Source organism: Eschrichtius robustus, chromosome 11 (assembly GCF_028021215.1).
Source record: "Eschrichtius robustus isolate mEscRob2 chromosome 11, mEscRob2.pri, whole genome shotgun sequence".
Classification (NCBI taxonomy): domain Eukaryota; kingdom Metazoa; phylum Chordata; class Mammalia; order Artiodactyla; family Eschrichtiidae; genus Eschrichtius; species Eschrichtius robustus.
Genome location: NC_090834.1, coordinates 68,409,307 through 68,427,576, shown reverse-complemented (window position 1 = coordinate 68,427,576; position 18,270 = coordinate 68,409,307). Strand labels below are relative to the sequence as shown.

The window sequence follows — 18,270 nt, the reverse complement described above, 5'->3', positions numbered from 1 at the left end:
GGGTCTCAGGGTCTGCTCTCCTGGGGAGGGTTAACAGACGCCATCTGACTCTGAGCTGAGCAGTAGATGGCATGAGTTCCTGGTGGTCATCTTCAGGAGGCAACGACATTTGAAAATCATTTAAAGGTTGAAATTTGACTCAACAAACACGTCTTTGTGTTCACCGTGCTATCTTTTAGGCAGGAACATGCAGGCTGCTCAAACCTAGTTCCGCCTCTGGAGACTGAGTTTAAAAGAGTGTGTGTGTAGTAGGGGGAGGGGTGAGAGACAGGCATCGTTGTGGGGGGTGGGTTTGGGCGGGGCTTCTGGGAGGATGCTGAGCCCATCAACAGGGGCAGGGAATGCAGAATGAGGAGAAGGTTCTGAGGACAGGGGCGTGGTGATAAGTTTAGTCAGGGAATAACTTAGGGCAAGAGCATTTGCTCCAGATCTGAGTTTTTCAGATCAAACTCTCATGTAGGCAGCAGAGCGATGAGGGAAGCGAAGCCTTTGGTGTTGAGAAAGACCCTGTAAAGCCAGTTTTACAAAGGATAAGCTGTTTGTCCCAGCTGGAAATCTTTATTGCAAGAGCCAAAAAAGCCAACATAAGCCAGGTTAAGCAGAAAGGGGTATTCATTGGTTCTTGAAACATAAAAGGCCAGGGATATCAGGCACGGCTTGATCAGGGCCTTAGATGATAGCCTCAGAACCTAGTTTCTTTTGGCTCTTTGCTGTATTCTCTTTCACATTGATTCCATTCTTAGACAAATTCTTTATCATCACAACAAGGATTCTGTTTTCACCTTCTTAGATTCAAGGTCTGCAGTTAAGAGTAAGAATCTCATTCCCAGGGACTTCCCTGGTGGTCCCACTGCAGGGGGCCTGGGTTTGATCTCTGGTCAGGAAACTAGATCCCGCATGCCACAACTAAAGACCCGGTGCAACCAAATAAATAAATAAATATATAAAGAAAGAAGAAGAAGAAGAAGAAGAATCTCATTCCCAGGATGCCCAGCAAAGTCTTACTGTATCTCATTGGCTCTGGCTGGTCACATGCTCACCCTTGAACCAATCACTGTAGTGGGGAAAGTGATACAAAGATGGCCTCAGACTGCCTCCAGCCCTGGGGTTGCCAGTTAGACCCCTCGCCACTGATTATATGACTGCTCTCAATAGGCTCCATGGACCTCAAACTCATGGGGCAGGAAGTGGGGCACAGTCTGGCAACTTAGCCAACCCGGTACTGAGATGGGGAGACTGGGGGCAGAGTGGTGAAGGAACCCATCCCCACACAGGCCGCTGATGTCACGGTCTGCTCTTCACTCCCCCAGAAGGCTCCTGTCACCAACCCGTTATAATCCATCCTTTGGCCTCCTGAAGCACATATTGGGCCTGACTCTGCCCTGCAGCCCCGCCCAGGTTATCGGGCCTATTTCCACAGCTTCTGAGAACTAGGATTCCCAGCGTGGAGATAAGTAGGGGGTGAGACTTGAGCTGGGTGCTCCGTCCCAGCAGGGAAGAGCCATCTACTCTGTTTGCCTTAGATAGAGCAGCTGCTTCCTATCTGCCCCCGGGGGATGCTGTGAGAAGGACTTGCAGGTCTGTACCTCAGCTAGGGTTGCCCTTGCTGGCCCTGAGGTAGGACTGTGTTGTGGAACAATCCAGAACCCCTGTCCGGAAACCTCTGCCGATGACTCTTGTTCTGTCTCTGCGGAGGTTAGATAGGAACAGGAGTGACTCTGCTCTTGAGAAAGAACAAAGATCCCATTTTAGGCACAGAAGACCCAGATCTTAGTCCTGACTCTGTTAGCTGACTGTGTGACCCGGCACAAGTCACTTTACCCCTCTGAGACTCAATTTCCTCATCCGTGGAATGGAAGTATAATACCTCCCTCACAGAGCTGAGAGGGTTCAAAAGCTAATAAATAGTATCATGCATACTGTGCTGTGTGTGGAGTAGGCCAGATGAAAGGTGTGGTTTGATTCCTAGAGTCCTTTCCTTCAAAAGGAGGATCCACCAGGGATTGAGCCCTGGACCCGCGCTACGTTTCCACAGCCGGGGCACAGATGAAAGCTCTCCGCCTTCAGGCTTGGCAGATGTGATTTTGTACAGGAAACCACTGCGTGGCAGATGGGGCCAGCTGCAAGGTGCTATCATGGACCAGAGAGCACACAGCATCCCGGAGAGGTCAGGGAAGGCTTCCTGGGGAGGCAGCCTTAAAGGACACACTTGGAGCCCCAGTGCCCAGCACGACACTGACACTGAGCAGCCACTCACATGTGTTTCTTGAATGAATGATTTAGGCAGGCACTGTGCAGACCATCTTTTCCTTCTGACTTTCCCAAACCAGTTCCTGCATGTAGACCCTGATGATTACTCCCCAGAACAAAGCTGGGAAGGGAGAGGGAGAAGGAGGGGTCATGGAGGGAAGAATGGCAAAGAAAGGCACGCTGGGAATTGGACATTCATTTGTTATTTTTGTTTGTTTGTTTGTTTGGGGATGGGGTGTTACCGAATCAAGGAAGAAATTTTATTTTATTTTACTTTATTATTACCATTTTTTTGGCTGTGCTACGTGACTTGTGGGATCTTAGTTCCCCCACCAGGGATCGAACCTGGGCCCTCGGTAGTGAAAGCGCAGAGTCCTAACCACTGGACCGCCAGGGAATTCCCAAGAAATTTTCTTTTTGCTTGGAACAAATTTCCCAAGGTGGTAGCGCGCTGTTCCTGGCTTTTCAGATTGGCTGCTTCTGGTCGTTCCCTTTAATTTCTCAGGACACCAAAGAGACTATCTTTTTTTTTTTTTCTTTTAACAATTCCATTATTTATTATGCAAGTAAGTCAGGCTCATTGTAGAAAAAAATGGGAAAATCTAGACATAAATATTCAAAAGATATTAGACTGAATTTATTCATAATTCCATTTGAAGATAACCATTTTTAACATTTGGGTTTTAACCATCTTGACTTCTGTCCCCCACCCTCATGAATAGATAGAGCCATATATCAATCTACATATATTTCACATGAGGTGTATATATATATATATATATATATATAAATATAGATGATTTTTAAATGAAAGTAGAATCATGCCAGCTGTTTTTCTTCCCCCTCAACCAATATATTGCAAACAAAAATGACTATGTCTAAAGCATCAAACCTTTACGCCTTTGAAGCATTTTGGATGGAAATGTTCTAAAATGGAACTCGCTCTCCAGTCTTTCCCAAGGAGCCAGCATGGGAACTCTGCTTCATCCATGCTCACCGTGGACATGCTGGCTGTATAGCAGGGATGAATGCAGGGCCTGGGAGCCTGTCTAAGAATGGCCCGGACCCAATGGCCCCAGGGTCTGGGCCACACAGAGTGCTTGTGTCTGCTCTTCGGAGTGTGGCTGCTTCCTTCCTTGTGGTCAGTTGTGTCTTCTCACTGTTTTTAATCTGCTGTGGGCTGGAAAACCAGAAAACCAAGCCCAGAGAGGAGCATATCTAGGTTTTAAGTCAAGTCCTCTGTTGCATGAGGCACAGGTGATTTGTGTTATCAGTATTTTCTTTCTCAGATGTGAGTAAAGGAACACTTCTTAAGTATGTACTATGTTCTGGATACTTTCCATGCCTATTTTATTTAAATCTCGTAACAACACTTTGAGAGAAGTAGCTTAACCCCGTCTTACAAACAGCAGACTGGTCCCATAGAAGTTCATTGCTTTGTCAAGGGCCACTGAGCTGTAAGTGCCGGAGCTGTGATGGGACCTGGTCCGTTTCACTCCCAAATCCCTGCTTTCCTCCTTGCACCACGACTCATGCTTGCCGCCAATTCTGGGCTGGGTTTGGTTTGATATCATTGCCAGGGGCAGGGCCACTGGACTGGGGAGACGCTTCTGCATGGAGCAGGGCTTGGCTCCCACGAAGGTCTGAGGCCAGGCAAAGATCCGTCTCCTCAGGCAGCAGCTCCGGGGCCTGGACAGCAAGGAGAGGCCTGTAGAATCACACATCACCCAGAGAACCCATGGGAGGGGGCCTCATCAGTCTGTAGAGAGGGCCAGTCTCTGCTTAGCTGACTGGCCTTCTCAGCTAGTGCTCATAGTTGGCACTGCTTATTGGACTTGATTTGAATTAGATTAATTAGCAGGAAAAGCCCAGAGGAACATTTTTCTCACGGTATAAATCAGGGGTGGCAATTGGTGGCTGCAGACCGAATCTTGACCAGGGATGTGTTTGTCTGGCCCGCATGGTATTTCTCTGACTTTTTGAATTACATTTAGCATTTATAAATTGGGAGATTTCATATTTAAACATCTGGGATTTGGGCTTTTCTTGAAAAATTGGGAGATCTAGCCAACAAAGATGGGTATATTTTTCATGACCCGCCCCCCACCACCCCCTCCCAGTTGAACAGTAACTGCCCCAGTTAGATGGCACCTTTGCTCTGTGGTCAGCCGCACCCCATAATGGCTGTCATTCGTCTCACCTGCCTGGCCCATGAAGGATCTGAATTTGTCGCCTTTACACGAATCCTATTTTTACAGAAGCTAGTTGCCAATTAAAGCAAAGCCTTCTTAATCTGTTTATTAGTGATATGGTTTCATTCATTCATTAATTCAACCAACATCTAGTGAGTGGCCATTATGTGTTTCACCCTGTACTGGATGTGGGTCATAAAAATATGAATATTTATTAAAACAGTCATAAAAATGTGAATAAGGTATAGTCCCCGCTGTTGAGGTGCTCAAATTCTAGCTGAGATGAGATCTGTGCAAATTGCTCTGGGAGAACAGAGAAGTGTGGTAAACCGAATAATCCTCCCCTGCTCCCCGCCAAGATGTCTGTGTCCTAATCCCTGGAACCTGTGAATATGTTACCTTAAATGGAAAAAGGACCTTTGCAGATATGATTAGATTAAGGTTCCTTAGATTTGGAGATCATCCTGCATTAGCTGTGTGGGCCCAGTGTAACTCCAAGGGTCCTTATAAGAAGGAGGCACAACAAAGTCAGACAAAAAGGAAATGTGAGGATGGAAGCAGAGGTCAGAGAAGAGAAAAGATGCTACACTGCTGGCTTTGAAGATGGAGAAAGGGCCACCAGCCAAGGAGTGTAGGCAGCCTCTAGAAACTGGAAAAGCAAGGAGATGGATTCTCCCCTAGACCCTGCAGAAGGAACACAGCCTGCTGATACTGATTTTAGCTCACTGACACTGATTTTGGACTTCTGACCCCCAGAACAGTAAGATAATAAATCTGTGTCGTTTTCAGAGACCAAGTTTGTGGTAATTTGTCACAGCAGCCATAGGAAACTAAAACAGGAAGGGAGAAATTTTTTCTGGGGTGAATGAAGGAAAGAATATTTGAGTTGGATGAATAGGAGTTCATCAGGTATAGAAAGGGGATGGAAGGCATCCCAGGCATAAGGAAGAGGATTATGCAAAAGGTATAAAAAAGCAGGGCATGTTTGAAGGTTGGCTATTGGTTCATTGTGGCTGGACCATAAGGTGTACCATGGCTGAGATAAGAGATGAGGCCAGGGAGAGGGGCTGGAATCTTGACTTAGAACTGGTTGCATGGGAAAAGGGACCAGTTCTAAGTCAGAATTTCTTATAATCTCAAAGATTATAAAAAAGGGAAGGGTGATCCAATTTATGTTTTAGAGAGACTGCCCTGGCATCTTGTGGATGGTGGTTGGAAGAGACCAGACCAGAGGTAAGGAGACCAATGAGACTGTTGCAGTGACCCAGGTCACACAGAGCCATGGCTGGGATGGTGGCTACGAGAAAAAGGGAAGTGATCAAAGACACCTGAACTAGGATTGACAAGATTCGGAATCTAACTGAATGTGGGGAGTGATGGAGAGGGAGGAGTGATGACTGCTGGGTTTTTAGCTTGAGTGCGTTCACTAGCACACAGGAGTGGGCTTGTGGGAGAGCAGGGCTGGGGGCAGGGAGAAATGATGGGTTCTGTTTGGGACATGGTGAGTGTGAGGGGACCATAGTGCACACGGGAAGAGTTGCCCAAAGGCAGTTGGTAATCACATCTCCATAACCCTGCTCTCTGGGGTGATGTTCAAGTCATCTGCATTCCTTCTCTTCCCTGGCAGAGGTGAGGAGCAGGGGACCTGCGACTGAGGGGCTCAGTAGTGTGCTGGTAAATGTTCAACAGCCGGCTCTCTGGGAAGAAAAAGACTTTGATATATAGCATTTGCTGACTCCTGCGGTATAAATACTTCCATCATGACCAATTTTAAGTTACTAACTCAACATCACTAAATGTGGAGTTAGGAAGAAGTACACAGTCAGGCACCAGCATACCACTGGAGAAGTTCCCACAAAGTACAAGAAGGAAGGGCCTAAAAATCCACCTCCTTCCCAAGACAGGCTCAGTGACTCACTGAGGCCACACACCTGGGGAAGGTAGAACCAGGCCCAGGATCTAGGAGGCAGCTTCTGGTCCTCCATTGATTAGAGGCAGCATCAAGCCCTGCTGATGGCCCCTTGGTGCCCTGGTCAGTTTTGCAGACCCGGGAATACTGTGTGGTCCTTGACCCCAGGACAATGACTCATGTCACTCTGGAGTGAGTGACTCAGGGAAGAGGCTGCTGGGCGACCTGGAACAAAGAGAACTGGGAGAGGTTTATTTCTCCTGGGAGCTCAAAGGGGGACTTAGATACTTTTCTGCTGTTCCCTGTGCCTTTGAACTGCCTCCGATTAAGCAATTGCACATATTTCCAAGAAGAAAGAAAAATTTTTTCAAGTGGACCTAGTTTTTAAAAAAAGAATTGCTAAAGTGAACAAGCTGGAGAGGAAAGCTGGGGAGATGTTCTGGCTTACCTCCTGTCCTGGCCGAGGCCGGGGCTGGGGGTGGATAGAGGTCTCGCTGTGACGTGACCACTTTTCAGGGGGTGTAGAACATGGATCCCAGGCATTTCAGGGTTTCTCCAACCCTCCCCTTCTTCCAGAGTGGCATCTAAGGACCAAGGGGCTTCCTGAGTGCAGAGAGTCGGGGTGAGGAGGGCGCCCATCATTTGACAAGGTGATTCTCCTGTTTCTGTCAGTCCTTGCTTAGTAGATAACTTCTGAACCTACCTTTTCAAGGCACCTTCAGGTCTAGCAACTGTCTGCTCCTAGGTGCACAGAAATGATTGTGTTCTCCGCCCCGTGCTCCCCACCCTACCCCCTGTGAGGATGTCTAAAGGCCTCATCTATCAAGTCATATCGAATAGCCGTTTCCTCTCTCTGGGGTCTTCTCCTCTGGGTTCTGTCTGGGAAATGGGGCCCAAGACCTGTCTGCTCTCAGATTTGGGGATCTTTTCCCACTTCCCCAGGGAAGCAGGGCACAGGCCCCGTTCTCAGGGACTCACCAGAGTCTACCCTCTCACTGCTTCCACTCCACTTTTCCTGTCTTTCCTTTGTCCCATAATCTTTACTAGTCTTGGGTTGGGGGGAGATTTACCATTACTTAGGGTGTTTTTGCCCAAATCCTTTTTGCTGTGCCCTGAGCCCTTCCTGTTTCCCTAAGGGCTAGCTCTTTGTGACATATACGGCAGAGATAGACTCCCTTTCCTCTATCTCCTGCTGCTACAACTGCCCCCAGCGCCCCTCCCGGGGAAGTGAGCACAGAATGGCCTCCCTGTTTGCCCGAGGGGAAGGGCAATGGGGGAAAGGAGATGCGAGGGGAAGCAAGGAGCCTGTTAGGACTCCAGACGTGCCACCTATCTTGAGCAGCCCCTGCACGTCCCCCACCCGCCGAGCGTCGTGCACACTCCTGTACTCTTCCTCTGGGGGCTGACCCGGCCTCCCCTCTTGGATGTGGCCCTGGTACAGGTCTCAGCAGATGCTGGCTCACCCTCAGGGCTCGAATGGGTTCTGGATCAGGGGAGAAAGGCACCCCCAGCCAAAAGAGCCCATGAGAGATCCTTGGGACTGGAGAGCACGGCCAGAGTGTGCAGACCCCAGGGAGCGTCGGGAGTGCTCAGGGACTCCTCGCCGAAGCACCGCTGGGCCGCAGCCCCTGTACTCCCAGCCGCTGGGCCAGAAGGATTGTGGTGACAGTGAGAGGTCATTGAGGGGGTCCCTTCCGGTCCCTCATCCTCCCCTCTCTGTTGCCCCCGAGGCCTCTTCCTTCTACCGTTCTACACCCCACCCTTGCTCTCCACTCCTCCTTTCAACCCAAATCTGCTTTCAGGATGGAAACTTGGGGCTCCCACTGACATGCCGAGGACTGTGCCCCCTTCAGTCATCCATTCTCTCATTTATCCTGTGCAGCCTGAGCACTTGCACCAGGTCTCAAGCTAGGTTTCATCTCTCCCTTGCAGAATGACAGCCTCTGTGCTTTGGGAGTCAGCACAGGGGTGGCAGAAAGGTCAGGGTCTTTGGAACCAGATAGACTCAGGACGGACCACAGCACAGATCTGGGACAGGCCGCATCATAGAGCTGAGCGTAGACCCGGGGCTGACCACCGCACAGAGCTTGGATGACCACAGTGCAGACCTGGGGCTGACCACAGTACTGCATGCTGTCTCTGTAAACCCACCACTGCAGCCACTGGTTGCCCAACAGCAGAGTGAATGGCCCCTGGCGGGTTTAATTCCAATTATGTCTGATGGTCTTTTATCTGATTGTCGGTAGAGAGGAGAAGCCCTGGCCAGGCCAGGAATCTGTCTCCTTAACGTGCCAGAAACAAAGCCAAGAACTCTGCCACCCAGGATGAACACCAAACTCCCTGGGCCTTGGTTGGGCTTTGGTGATGCCGTGGCTCAGAGAACTCAGCTGCCCGATTCAGAGAATGGGAAAGGAACTCATTGAGGGTATAGTCTGTGCGGCACCCTGTGTGTATTTCCTAATTTAATCCTTACAACGACTTTAAAATGTAGGTACTATTGCCTCCATTTTACAGATGAGGAAACTGAGGCCAAGAGGAGACTAATCCAGCAAGAAAGAGGCAGAGGGAGAATTAGAACTCAGTCTGCCAAGGTCCAGAGCCCTCTCACAGCATCTCAAGGTTAGGAAGCAAGATAGGGCTATTGTGAGGGAGACCCCAACTTGGGCTCACTTGTGGGGTACAGGACTCAGCTCCACAGGTGGCCAGGTCTAGGAACCCACAGAGGCACCTCTTAGCACTTTGAGCTGATCTCTGATGCCCAAGGAGATTTTCCAAGTGTATCCAGTGCTGCCTGGGGCGAACACAGGGAGTTGGGAACATCTTCACTCACCCAAGATCAGAGGCACTGCCAAGGGATGCCTGCTTTCACAGCATGGACACATCAGCTTATTATTTACTAAAAGCAAACCTTTCAAAATAAGAGGCCAGAAGGCTGACATGTGTAGTGGGGCTGGGGGGCAGGGTTCTGGGACCTTCTCTGGCTGCTCCTCACTCACAGGTGTGGCTTTGGTCAAGTCCCTGCCCCTGTCTGGGCTTGTCGGATGGGAGCAGGGGTAGGACTGGCCCTTCTCCAGTGGCCTCCTTGTCATCCTCTGAGTTTGCAGAGGGACTGAGAGGGATGTGTGTGCAGTCACCCCAAACAATTCCCTCCATCGAATTCTTCATCTAGAGATAGACCAGTGGTATTAATAGCAACTTAATCTCTTTCAAATTCTTTGTGCTGCTAAAATGAAAGCAAAAATTCAAAGCTGGAAGAACAAAAAAAAAAACTCCCTTCTGAGAATTCTGAGTCACTCCAGAAAGGTCAGTGGAGTCTAGGTTAACTCATTATTTCCCAGAAGGGCCTCTGGCTCTTCCCGACACCCAAAGCTTAACAGAGGGAATATGAGAGCCACTCAGTTTGCAGGCTGTGCTCCTGGGACACTGTGGTTTCAGAGCGGGGTTTGGTCTCTTCTGGACTGGTCACAAGGCTCTGGGAGAGGCATCCCAGGGGCCATTGTAAGAGGCCACTGCTTACCAAGAATGCCACCCATGAGCTAGCGGACTTGGCCCTGCAGGGAGCTGGGGAGTCAGACTGACCTGTGGTTGACTTCCAGCATTGCCACTCACGGGTGATGCGACTTAGGGCAAGTCTTTGAGCCTCTGTTTCCTCATCTGTAAAATGAGACTAATCATAATGTTAATAATAATAGTACTTACACTATCCACCTCAAGGGTTGCTGAGAGCACCGAAGGGGATGTAAAGGCCCTTGAGAAATCATGACTCTTAATGTTGGCCCCTGTGCCTGCTGGCACATAGGCAGCCCCACAGGAAGCCACCCCCATCCCATGACTGAGATGTGCAGGATGGAGGTGTTCTGCCAGTTGTGGATGGGCATGCCTGTGCTTTACGGCTGCTCTGTCAGAGCAGCCCCCTCCTGCCCTCTCCCCACGGCCCACAGGGTCCTACAGCAGCTATTCCCAGGGGCAGAGTCTCTGCTACTCACCTAACAAGTGTGGGCCTTTCTGGGGTGAAAGGTTGGATGGACAAACTAATGGACAGTTGTATAAATAGAAGATTAAGAAGTTGAGTGGTTGAACACATGGACCCACAGACCGATGGATGGATGAACGGGTGCGCTTGCCACCCTACATAGTGGGGATCATGCAGCCTCTGACAGTGGGCCCACTCTTTTGTCCCTGTAAAACCCCTAGCCTCACAACCTGCTGCTTCCTCTCCCTTGTCCCACCACTATCTTATCCCCTCTGGGAATGCACACTCCAACTCTCCCCTGCAGGACAGGGAGAACCCATGCGGCGTTCAGCTGCTACACACTAGCAGAACTCCTGGTGCAGGAGACGGAGTAGAAGAGGGGAAAGATGAGGGGCCTTGGAATCAAACTAGCCTGGGTTATAATCCTTGGCCTGCCACTTATTAGCTGTGTGATCTTGAGCAAGTTGTTGCAGCTCTCTGATCCTTAGTTCCTTAATATATAAAATGGAAATAATAAACAAGATAGCATCTGAAATGCACCTCGCATAGTGTCCGATATTCAGTAGGTGACCTAGAAATATCTGATGAATAAAAAGGAATAAAAGTATATTAGTTTACTTTCTTTAATGAATAGCCAGGGGCAGATAAAAATATTTAAATGTGGTTTAGAGGCTTTTGGCCTTTTCGGTGACACAAATCATTGGATAGTTATTCCAGCAGAGGCTTAGATAATTTGTGCCAGGAACAAAGGTAGCTGGACCAGTCAAGTTGCTTCACTTCTCTGCACCTCAGTTTTCCTTCCTGTAAAATAGGCCGAGCTGTATCGTTAAGCACTGGCTGGGGACAGAAAGAGTAGAGTCCAAAGGGCTGATGGCTCTTGGCAATGACCCACCTAACCCTTTGCTGACCAAGCTGGAGAGGCAGCAAGAAGGGCCCTGAAAATGGGTTAAAGAAGGAGCGGCTCAGAGACCAAACATCACTAAATATTTTCTCCTTTTTTGGGTCGTTGCTCTAGATCGCCACTTCCTGGAGACTATATTCTAAACTTTGCTGTGATGGATGCAAGGTCCACATGCCCGCAAGGTCCACATGCCCACGAGCTCCAGAGGAAGCCAGGTGTCACCCTGGGGGAGGGACTCTGCTTTTACCTTGCTATTTTAAGCAACGAGTTTACAATAATGGATGGGAGAGAAAGCGACGGGGCAGGAGCAGCGTGGGAATGGCCTGGGAGGGTGGGGCTGCTGGGACCCCCACTGAGGATCTTGGGGTTCCATCCTGTCAAGGGTGGGACCTCAGCCAGCCTCCACTCTGCTTTATCCTGCAGCAGCTGACACCTCTTAGTGCTTGTCTGACTTCATTCGTTTCTGTTTTACTTTGCTTTCTGACCCAGGGACTGACTTCAGGTCTTTCTTGAGGAGCAGGAGGTGAAGGAAAGGAAGTGGAGGTATTTCTGATGCAACTTTGGAATTCCGTGGTCCTAGAATCCTATGGGATGGGGCCCTCAAATCTGTGGCTTGTTGTGATTAGGAGGAGTTCAGGATTTCAGGGACTTCCAGGGTTGGAAAAGCCCCCTGAGGTGGGTTAGGAATCCTATGACCCTTGCCCCAGCCTTGGATGAAACTCTCCCAGGAATGGGGAGCTCATTACCTTAAAGAGCAGCCCATTTCATTTTCCGACTGTTCCAACCACTAGAAAGCTTTCCCTTGCCTTGATCTCACCTTTCCGTCATTGGCCATGCATCTACCCTTTGGGGACAATAGAATTACATGAATGGCTTTCAAATATCTGCAAAGAGATTTTATTTCTTCCTGTACCTTCTCTTTTCCAGGCTAAAGGTCTTTAGTTCTTTAAACACAAATTCTTGTCCTGCTTCCCCTTTTTTCAACATGCCCCAGATTGTCTGAATCCCTCTTAGCTTGCAGGGCACAATACACTTCATGTAGATTAAGATATAAAAGAAAAGTAGAACTGTCAGCTTCCCTGTTTTGGAAACCATACTCCTATTAAGACAGCCTGGATGGACTTCCCTGGTGGTGCGGAGGTTAAGAATCCACCTGCCAATGCAGGGGACACGGGTTCAAGCCCTGGTCCGGGAAGATCCCATATGCCGTGGAGCAACTAAGCCCGTGCGCCACAACTACTGAGCCTGCGCTCTAGAGCCCGCAAGCCACAACTACTGAGCCCTCGTGCTACAACAACTGAAGCCTGCGCACCTAAAGCCCGTGCTCCGCAACAGGAGAAGCCACCGCAATGAGAAGCACGCACACCGCAATGAAGAGTAGCCCCCGCTTGCCGCAACTGGAGAAAGCCCACGTGCAGCAACGAAAACCCAATGAAGCCAAAAGTAAATAAATAAAATAAATAAATTAAAATAAAATAAAACAGTATTCAAAAAAAAAGACAGCCTGGAGACCTGCACACACATTACACATCATTTTAAGAGTTTTCTTGGGATGTGTAGTGCACTTTTCTGGTAGAATTGGGGTTTGTGGGTATTCTTTTGCTACCCTCAAACCCTGTTACCATATACTTTGCCCAGCACCACTGTTGTCACTGCTGCTGAAATCCAAGTCAAGGTGATAGTAATCAATTACAGAGCTCTCACCTTTGGGCAAACCTGATGCTGAGTTTACTCATACAGAAACAATCTGAGCTGGGAGGCACAGCATGCCCTGGCCCCAGAGCTCTCATTCCCAAGAGCCAGGTTAAATCTGTCCTCTTGACCATGACCCACCTTCCTATCTCACCTCCTCCACCAGGCCTCCAGCTATGCTGTTCAGAGAAATTCAGTCAGCATTTCAGTGTTCATGATTCAGTCTAAATACCATTCTAGCGTGGACTCTTCCCTAAAACTGTATTCCACTCGTCTCAATTTCTGGAGTTAGGGACCTTTTTCTGGGATCCTGCAGCTTCTCACTTCCAAAGTGTTTACCTCCTTATCTTGTTTTCCAACTTCCTCCCACCACTGGACTCCGTGTTCCTTGAGGGCCAAGACCACATTTTCATCATCTTTATGGTAGAGTAGGTGTGAGTGTTGGTGGTGAAGGAATGAATGACTCTGCTCACGGATTATCTTCTTGAGATGAGATTTCTTGAGCCGACCAGCAGGGGTCACCCCAACTGTTTCAGAGCTGAATAGGGCTCCCTGTCCACCGCAGAGAATGACAAAAGTCAAGATGGTGGTCACAATGACTAAAACCCCGGGGCTAAAGTTCTCCAGTTCTTTAAATACAAGTCAACAAGCATTTCTGGATGAACCTTCTGGGTATCCGTGATCAGTCAGACCCCTTGCCTGCCTCAGGGAGCTCAGTCAAGAGGTGTGTGTTAGCTGGGGGCGTCTGTCAGAGCTGTGACTGATGCCACATCTGAGCTGCACCACAGCACTCTGGCTCTAGGGCCTTCGCAAGCCCTTTCTGTGGTCCAGGAAGAACACCTACCTGGTGTCCTGGGCGATGGCAGGGCTTCCTGGCTTCTCCTCCTGCAGCCTCCAGCAGACAGCATCTTGCATAGGACCCAGGGTATAGTGGATACTCAGTAAATGGCAATGTCCTCCGTTTGCCCTGTGTGTGTCCCAGCAGCCCCCTGACTGCAGCTGAGAGCAGGGTCTGAGGATGACATCTGCCTCTGGTGCCTTTCATCTGCTGTCTCCCAGAGCAGCTCCTCCAAGGAACCTCTGAAGTTGCAGAACCAGGCCGGTTGTTGCTTTTTCAGGTCCCTGGAGGTGTCATCCATCCCCCTAGGGCAGGGGAACTAAAGGAGTTTAGGGGTGGGAAGAGCCCAGGCAGAGCCCTCTGGACTCTGGCCAAGCTTCTGGGCTGCCAAACAGCACGCAGGTAGCCTCTGTGAGCACCTACTCCATGCTGGGTGCTCTGTCTCTTTTCGTCCTAGGGACAGTCCCACATGGGAGGCATTCTTATCTCTGTTCCCCTGACGAGGAAACCAAGGCTCAGAGGTGAAGCAAAGGTTCAAGGCTACACAGCCAGTGAGTGGCAGAGTGAAGACTCAGATCTAGGTATCTGGTTCCAAAGCCTGTGCTCTATCTACTATTTCTGCTCTCCTGCCTCTCCAGATGGAGACCTGGCATGACTGGTCCCCTTTTCTAAGAGGAAGCAGAGGAGCCAGACCCATTGGCTCAGGTTTATTGGAGAGGTTTTTGTCTTACACCTCTTGACTGGCAAGAAACATGAAAGTGTGAAAGCGCAGTTAGTACTTACAAGTAACAGTCGTTAGTAGTTACAAGTTAGTACAAATAATTACAAGTTAGTAGTTACAAGTAAACCCAGTTCAAACTGACTTAAACACTAAGAGACTTAATTGTTTCTGTAACTGGCTAGTTCAGAAAGAGTTCCAGCTGCAGGTGAGCTTTGATCAGGGCTCCAGCTCCGTTTCTCTGCAGGTCTCCTGGGTCTGCTCTCCTCTGGGTGTGTCAGATTTCTCCTCAGTCTGACCTTCATCATGAAAGCAAAATGGCACCTGCAGCACCAGGTCTCACATCTGCACACTCCACCACCCGGAGCAAGAGAAAGCATCTGGGTCCCAGAGCATTGCCACATGTTCATTGGCTTAGGCTGGATCCATTGTCTATCCCTGAGCCAATCACTGTGGCAAGATGGGTGAGATTATGCTGACTGGAGTCAACCCCAGCCAGGCCTTACCCCATGGGGAGGGTTAAGTGTAGCTTTGGGGAAGCAACCCCAGGTTGCTGAGGGCGAGCACTGCACAAGGCACAGGAGATCCACCCTGGCTGAGCCTCTAGACTCATGAATTTAGCAGGCCTGACAGGTCCAATGAGAGCTGTCCTCAAGTGAGAGAGCCCCGTACTGAGGGTTAGAAGAGCTGCTGAAGGGCATGAGGTGAGCCATGGGGCAGGAAGTTGGGAGACACCATCCTTTCCTCTTCCCCCACCTGGCCAAGCAAGGCTGTGTGGTATAGTGGCCTCCAAATCAGGAAGATCCGGATTCAAATGCTTCGTTCTTTGTGTGATTTGGGCAAGTGACTTCTACTCTCTGAAGCAGTTCTCTCATCTATAAAATGTGAATAGTAATGCCTGCATCAAAGGTCATCGTGAGGATTAATTTAGGTGATGTTGGCAATGCTCCTAGGATAGTGCCTGGCACCCAGTAGCTGCTCAACACATCTTTGACAAATACAGGTCTGGCTCCCAATGGAGTGTCCTCCATCGGCTATGGCTTTGAGGAGCTCGAAGCACTCTTCTCCCCTCTGAGATGGCTGTGTTTACTCTATGGCCCAAATTAGATGCAAAATCTCTGGGTCACCTCTGACTTTGTAAACAGAGCCAGAGAACAGGAGGAAATGCAATTCCGAATGCCCTCTGCTCGCCTATTTTAGGCCTTGTTGATGCAAACTCAAGCAGGCTCTCTCCGCGGCTTGTGGCACCTGGAAACGGGACCCAGCACGGGTCAGGGATGGGAGTGGATTTGACTTGTCCTTTTGGCGTCTCCTCAGCCTGTGGAGCCCAGGCCTCCTGGAGCATCTTTGGGGCTGACGCAGCGGAGGTTCCGGGCACGCGCAGCCACTCCCACCAGGAGGCTGCCATGCCCCACATTCCCGAGGACGAGGAGCCCCCCGGAGAGCCGCAGGCAGCCCAGAGCCCGGCCGGCCAAGTAAGTGCCTCCCCCCTGCCTGCAGCCCTCCCGGCCCGGGCCACGCCAAGCGCCCTGGGCTGAGGCCACATGGTTTGCTGACAGCCTGTGCAGGCTGCAGTGGACCTGGGGAAGGTGTGAGGCTTCCACGCCGAGGAATAAATACCCAAAGGTCGTTTGAATTGACCAAGGTCCCCACACATCCTGAGAGTGGTACCTTCTAGGCTGTGTCTGACTGAGGCCCCCTGGGAAGTCACACCACCCTCCTAGGATGGAGAGAGACTCGGAGGAGGACCGTCAGCACGGAAGGCCTCGTATATCAGGGTCGTGGGCACAAGCACAAGGTCACTTAAAGTGAATCCACTTGAAATGAAGGTCAAAATTGCTCAGTAAATAGTGAAAAAGGGTTTCAGTGAGGTTTTATTATAAAAAAGGAAATGATGAAAGTCAATTAAAGGGGCTCATTGAGGTTATATTGTACAAATGAAATGGTGAAGACAAGTTATTTTTAGCCGTACATATTACAAAACATAGCTTGCACGCTAATTTTTAGAATGAACAAAGAATTTTAATCAAGTGCGTTGACTTTGGTATTGGTATATTTTTTATGCCAACAAAATGAGCTTTTCATGTGTTATCACAACCTTCACATTTTACTTTATAGCACCTTCATTAAGAGATTCTGTTTGTTTAATATTTAAGGGGTTCATTCATTTTCCTAAGGACCTCTTTCAATCCCTCAATATTCAAATCGTTCTCTCATGAAGAACCTATCTTGCCATCATCCTCATAATTTTGACTTCATTTGTTAACTGGTCCAACTCCATCTGCTTCTCATTGGTCTAAGACCTTGTACGTGAAGTTCTCAGACATGGTTTTGTGAACTTCGTGAACTTTGCAGTTGGTTTGCACTGAACTTATATCATCCTGTTATATCTGACACTTCTCCAAACTGCCCTGAGCTAGAGGGATAGACACTTGTTAAGTGAGGGAAGATTGTATGAGTGAGCATTAATTTGACAAGTGGGCAGATTCTTAGTGAATAGTTTCATGTTATGATGACATTTGTTTTCCTTACACATCATAACTGTGGGAACTAAGATAATAAACACTTAGAAAAGAATGGCCTCTTGTATCCCCACATCCCAAGCTCATGGGATTGAGATGTTGCAGAACTTGGCAGCCTTGGAGAGCCCTTGAATTTCTAAACGACAGTGAGCCAAGCCCCCGTGCCTTTGGCTGCAGGCAGCAGCTCAGGTCTTTATTGAGCCCCGGCTCCCAGAAATGTCCTGGGCTGCGGTAGGTGCTGCTCGCCAGTTGCTTTCAGTGGCTCTGAGCTGTTCCTCTGCTCCTCCACGGGTGACATCTAGTCTTCCCCAAACTGTGTGCTCTGCTATTGCCCCCTTCCTGCTGCTGCTGCTTACCACGTGTGGACAATTCCCCCAAAGAGTTGCTAATAGTGGACCGTAAGGTTTAACCAACAAAAGATGTCCTAGTCTACTGAAAGCTTGGAGTTTAAAGAAGGGAAGGACAGCACAGAGTAAAATACATCTGGATTCAAATGTCACGGCTCCCTATCCTCAGGTCACAACTTTCCCAGGTTCTGTCCCCTTAGCATCCCCACCTCCCAGCCCGGGACCACTTCTTGCTGTGGTCATCCCTGGCCCCTTCCACCTTACTCACAAGGATAGTGCCCTTAAGCCGGACTCTGATGCAAGATCTAGCTCCCGAATCCTGGGCAACTCCCCCAAACAGCTGCCATGCCCTGCTCCCCAAGAATATAAGTGTTCCTAAAAAATAAATAAATGAAAGATGGGCAAAGATGCAACTCCACCCTCAGTGAAGAGATCCTTTCACAATGAGTTCAGTTCCTCTTGGTTCCAAACCTCTCTAATTAAAAGATACTTCAAGGGCTTCCCTGGTGGCGCAGTGGTTGAGAGTCTGCCTGCCAATGCAGGAGACCCCGGGTCGAGCCCTGGTCTGGGAAGATCCCGCATGCCGCGGAGCAACTAGGCCCGTGAGCCACAATTACTGAGCCTGCGCGTCTGGAGCCTGTGCTCTGCAACAAGAGAGGCCGCGACAGTGAGAGGCCCGCGCACCGCGATGAAGAGTGGCCCCCACTTGCCGCAACTAGAGAAAGCCCTCGCACAGAAACGAAGACCCAACACAGCCATAAATAAATAAATAAATTAATTAAAAAATAAAAAAATAAAAAAATAAAAGACACTTCAAACCTTCTCCTCAACAGACACAAAACCAGACAGCACAATAAGCCCGCTGGCCTTTCTGACCATCATGGCTTCAAGCCACACGTAGATGTAGCTTCACTGGGTCAGAGGTGAG

At 49.4% G+C, this 18,270-nt stretch overlaps 1 protein-coding gene across 4 annotated transcripts in view; it reads left to right on the top strand.

Annotated features, from left to right (window-relative positions):
• Nucleotides 1-18,270, top strand: part of IRAG1 (inositol 1,4,5-triphosphate receptor associated 1) — a 120,621-nt gene that overhangs the window by 26,509 nt on the left and 75,842 nt on the right. For all 4 annotated transcript variants that reach the window (XM_068555470.1, XM_068555468.1, XM_068555467.1 and 1 more), the window contains exon 2: nt 15,791-15,948. In XM_068555470.1, the coding sequence (XP_068411571.1) occupies nt 15,791-15,948 (158 nt within the window). The remainder of the gene's footprint in view (nt 1-15,790; nt 15,949-18,270) is intronic.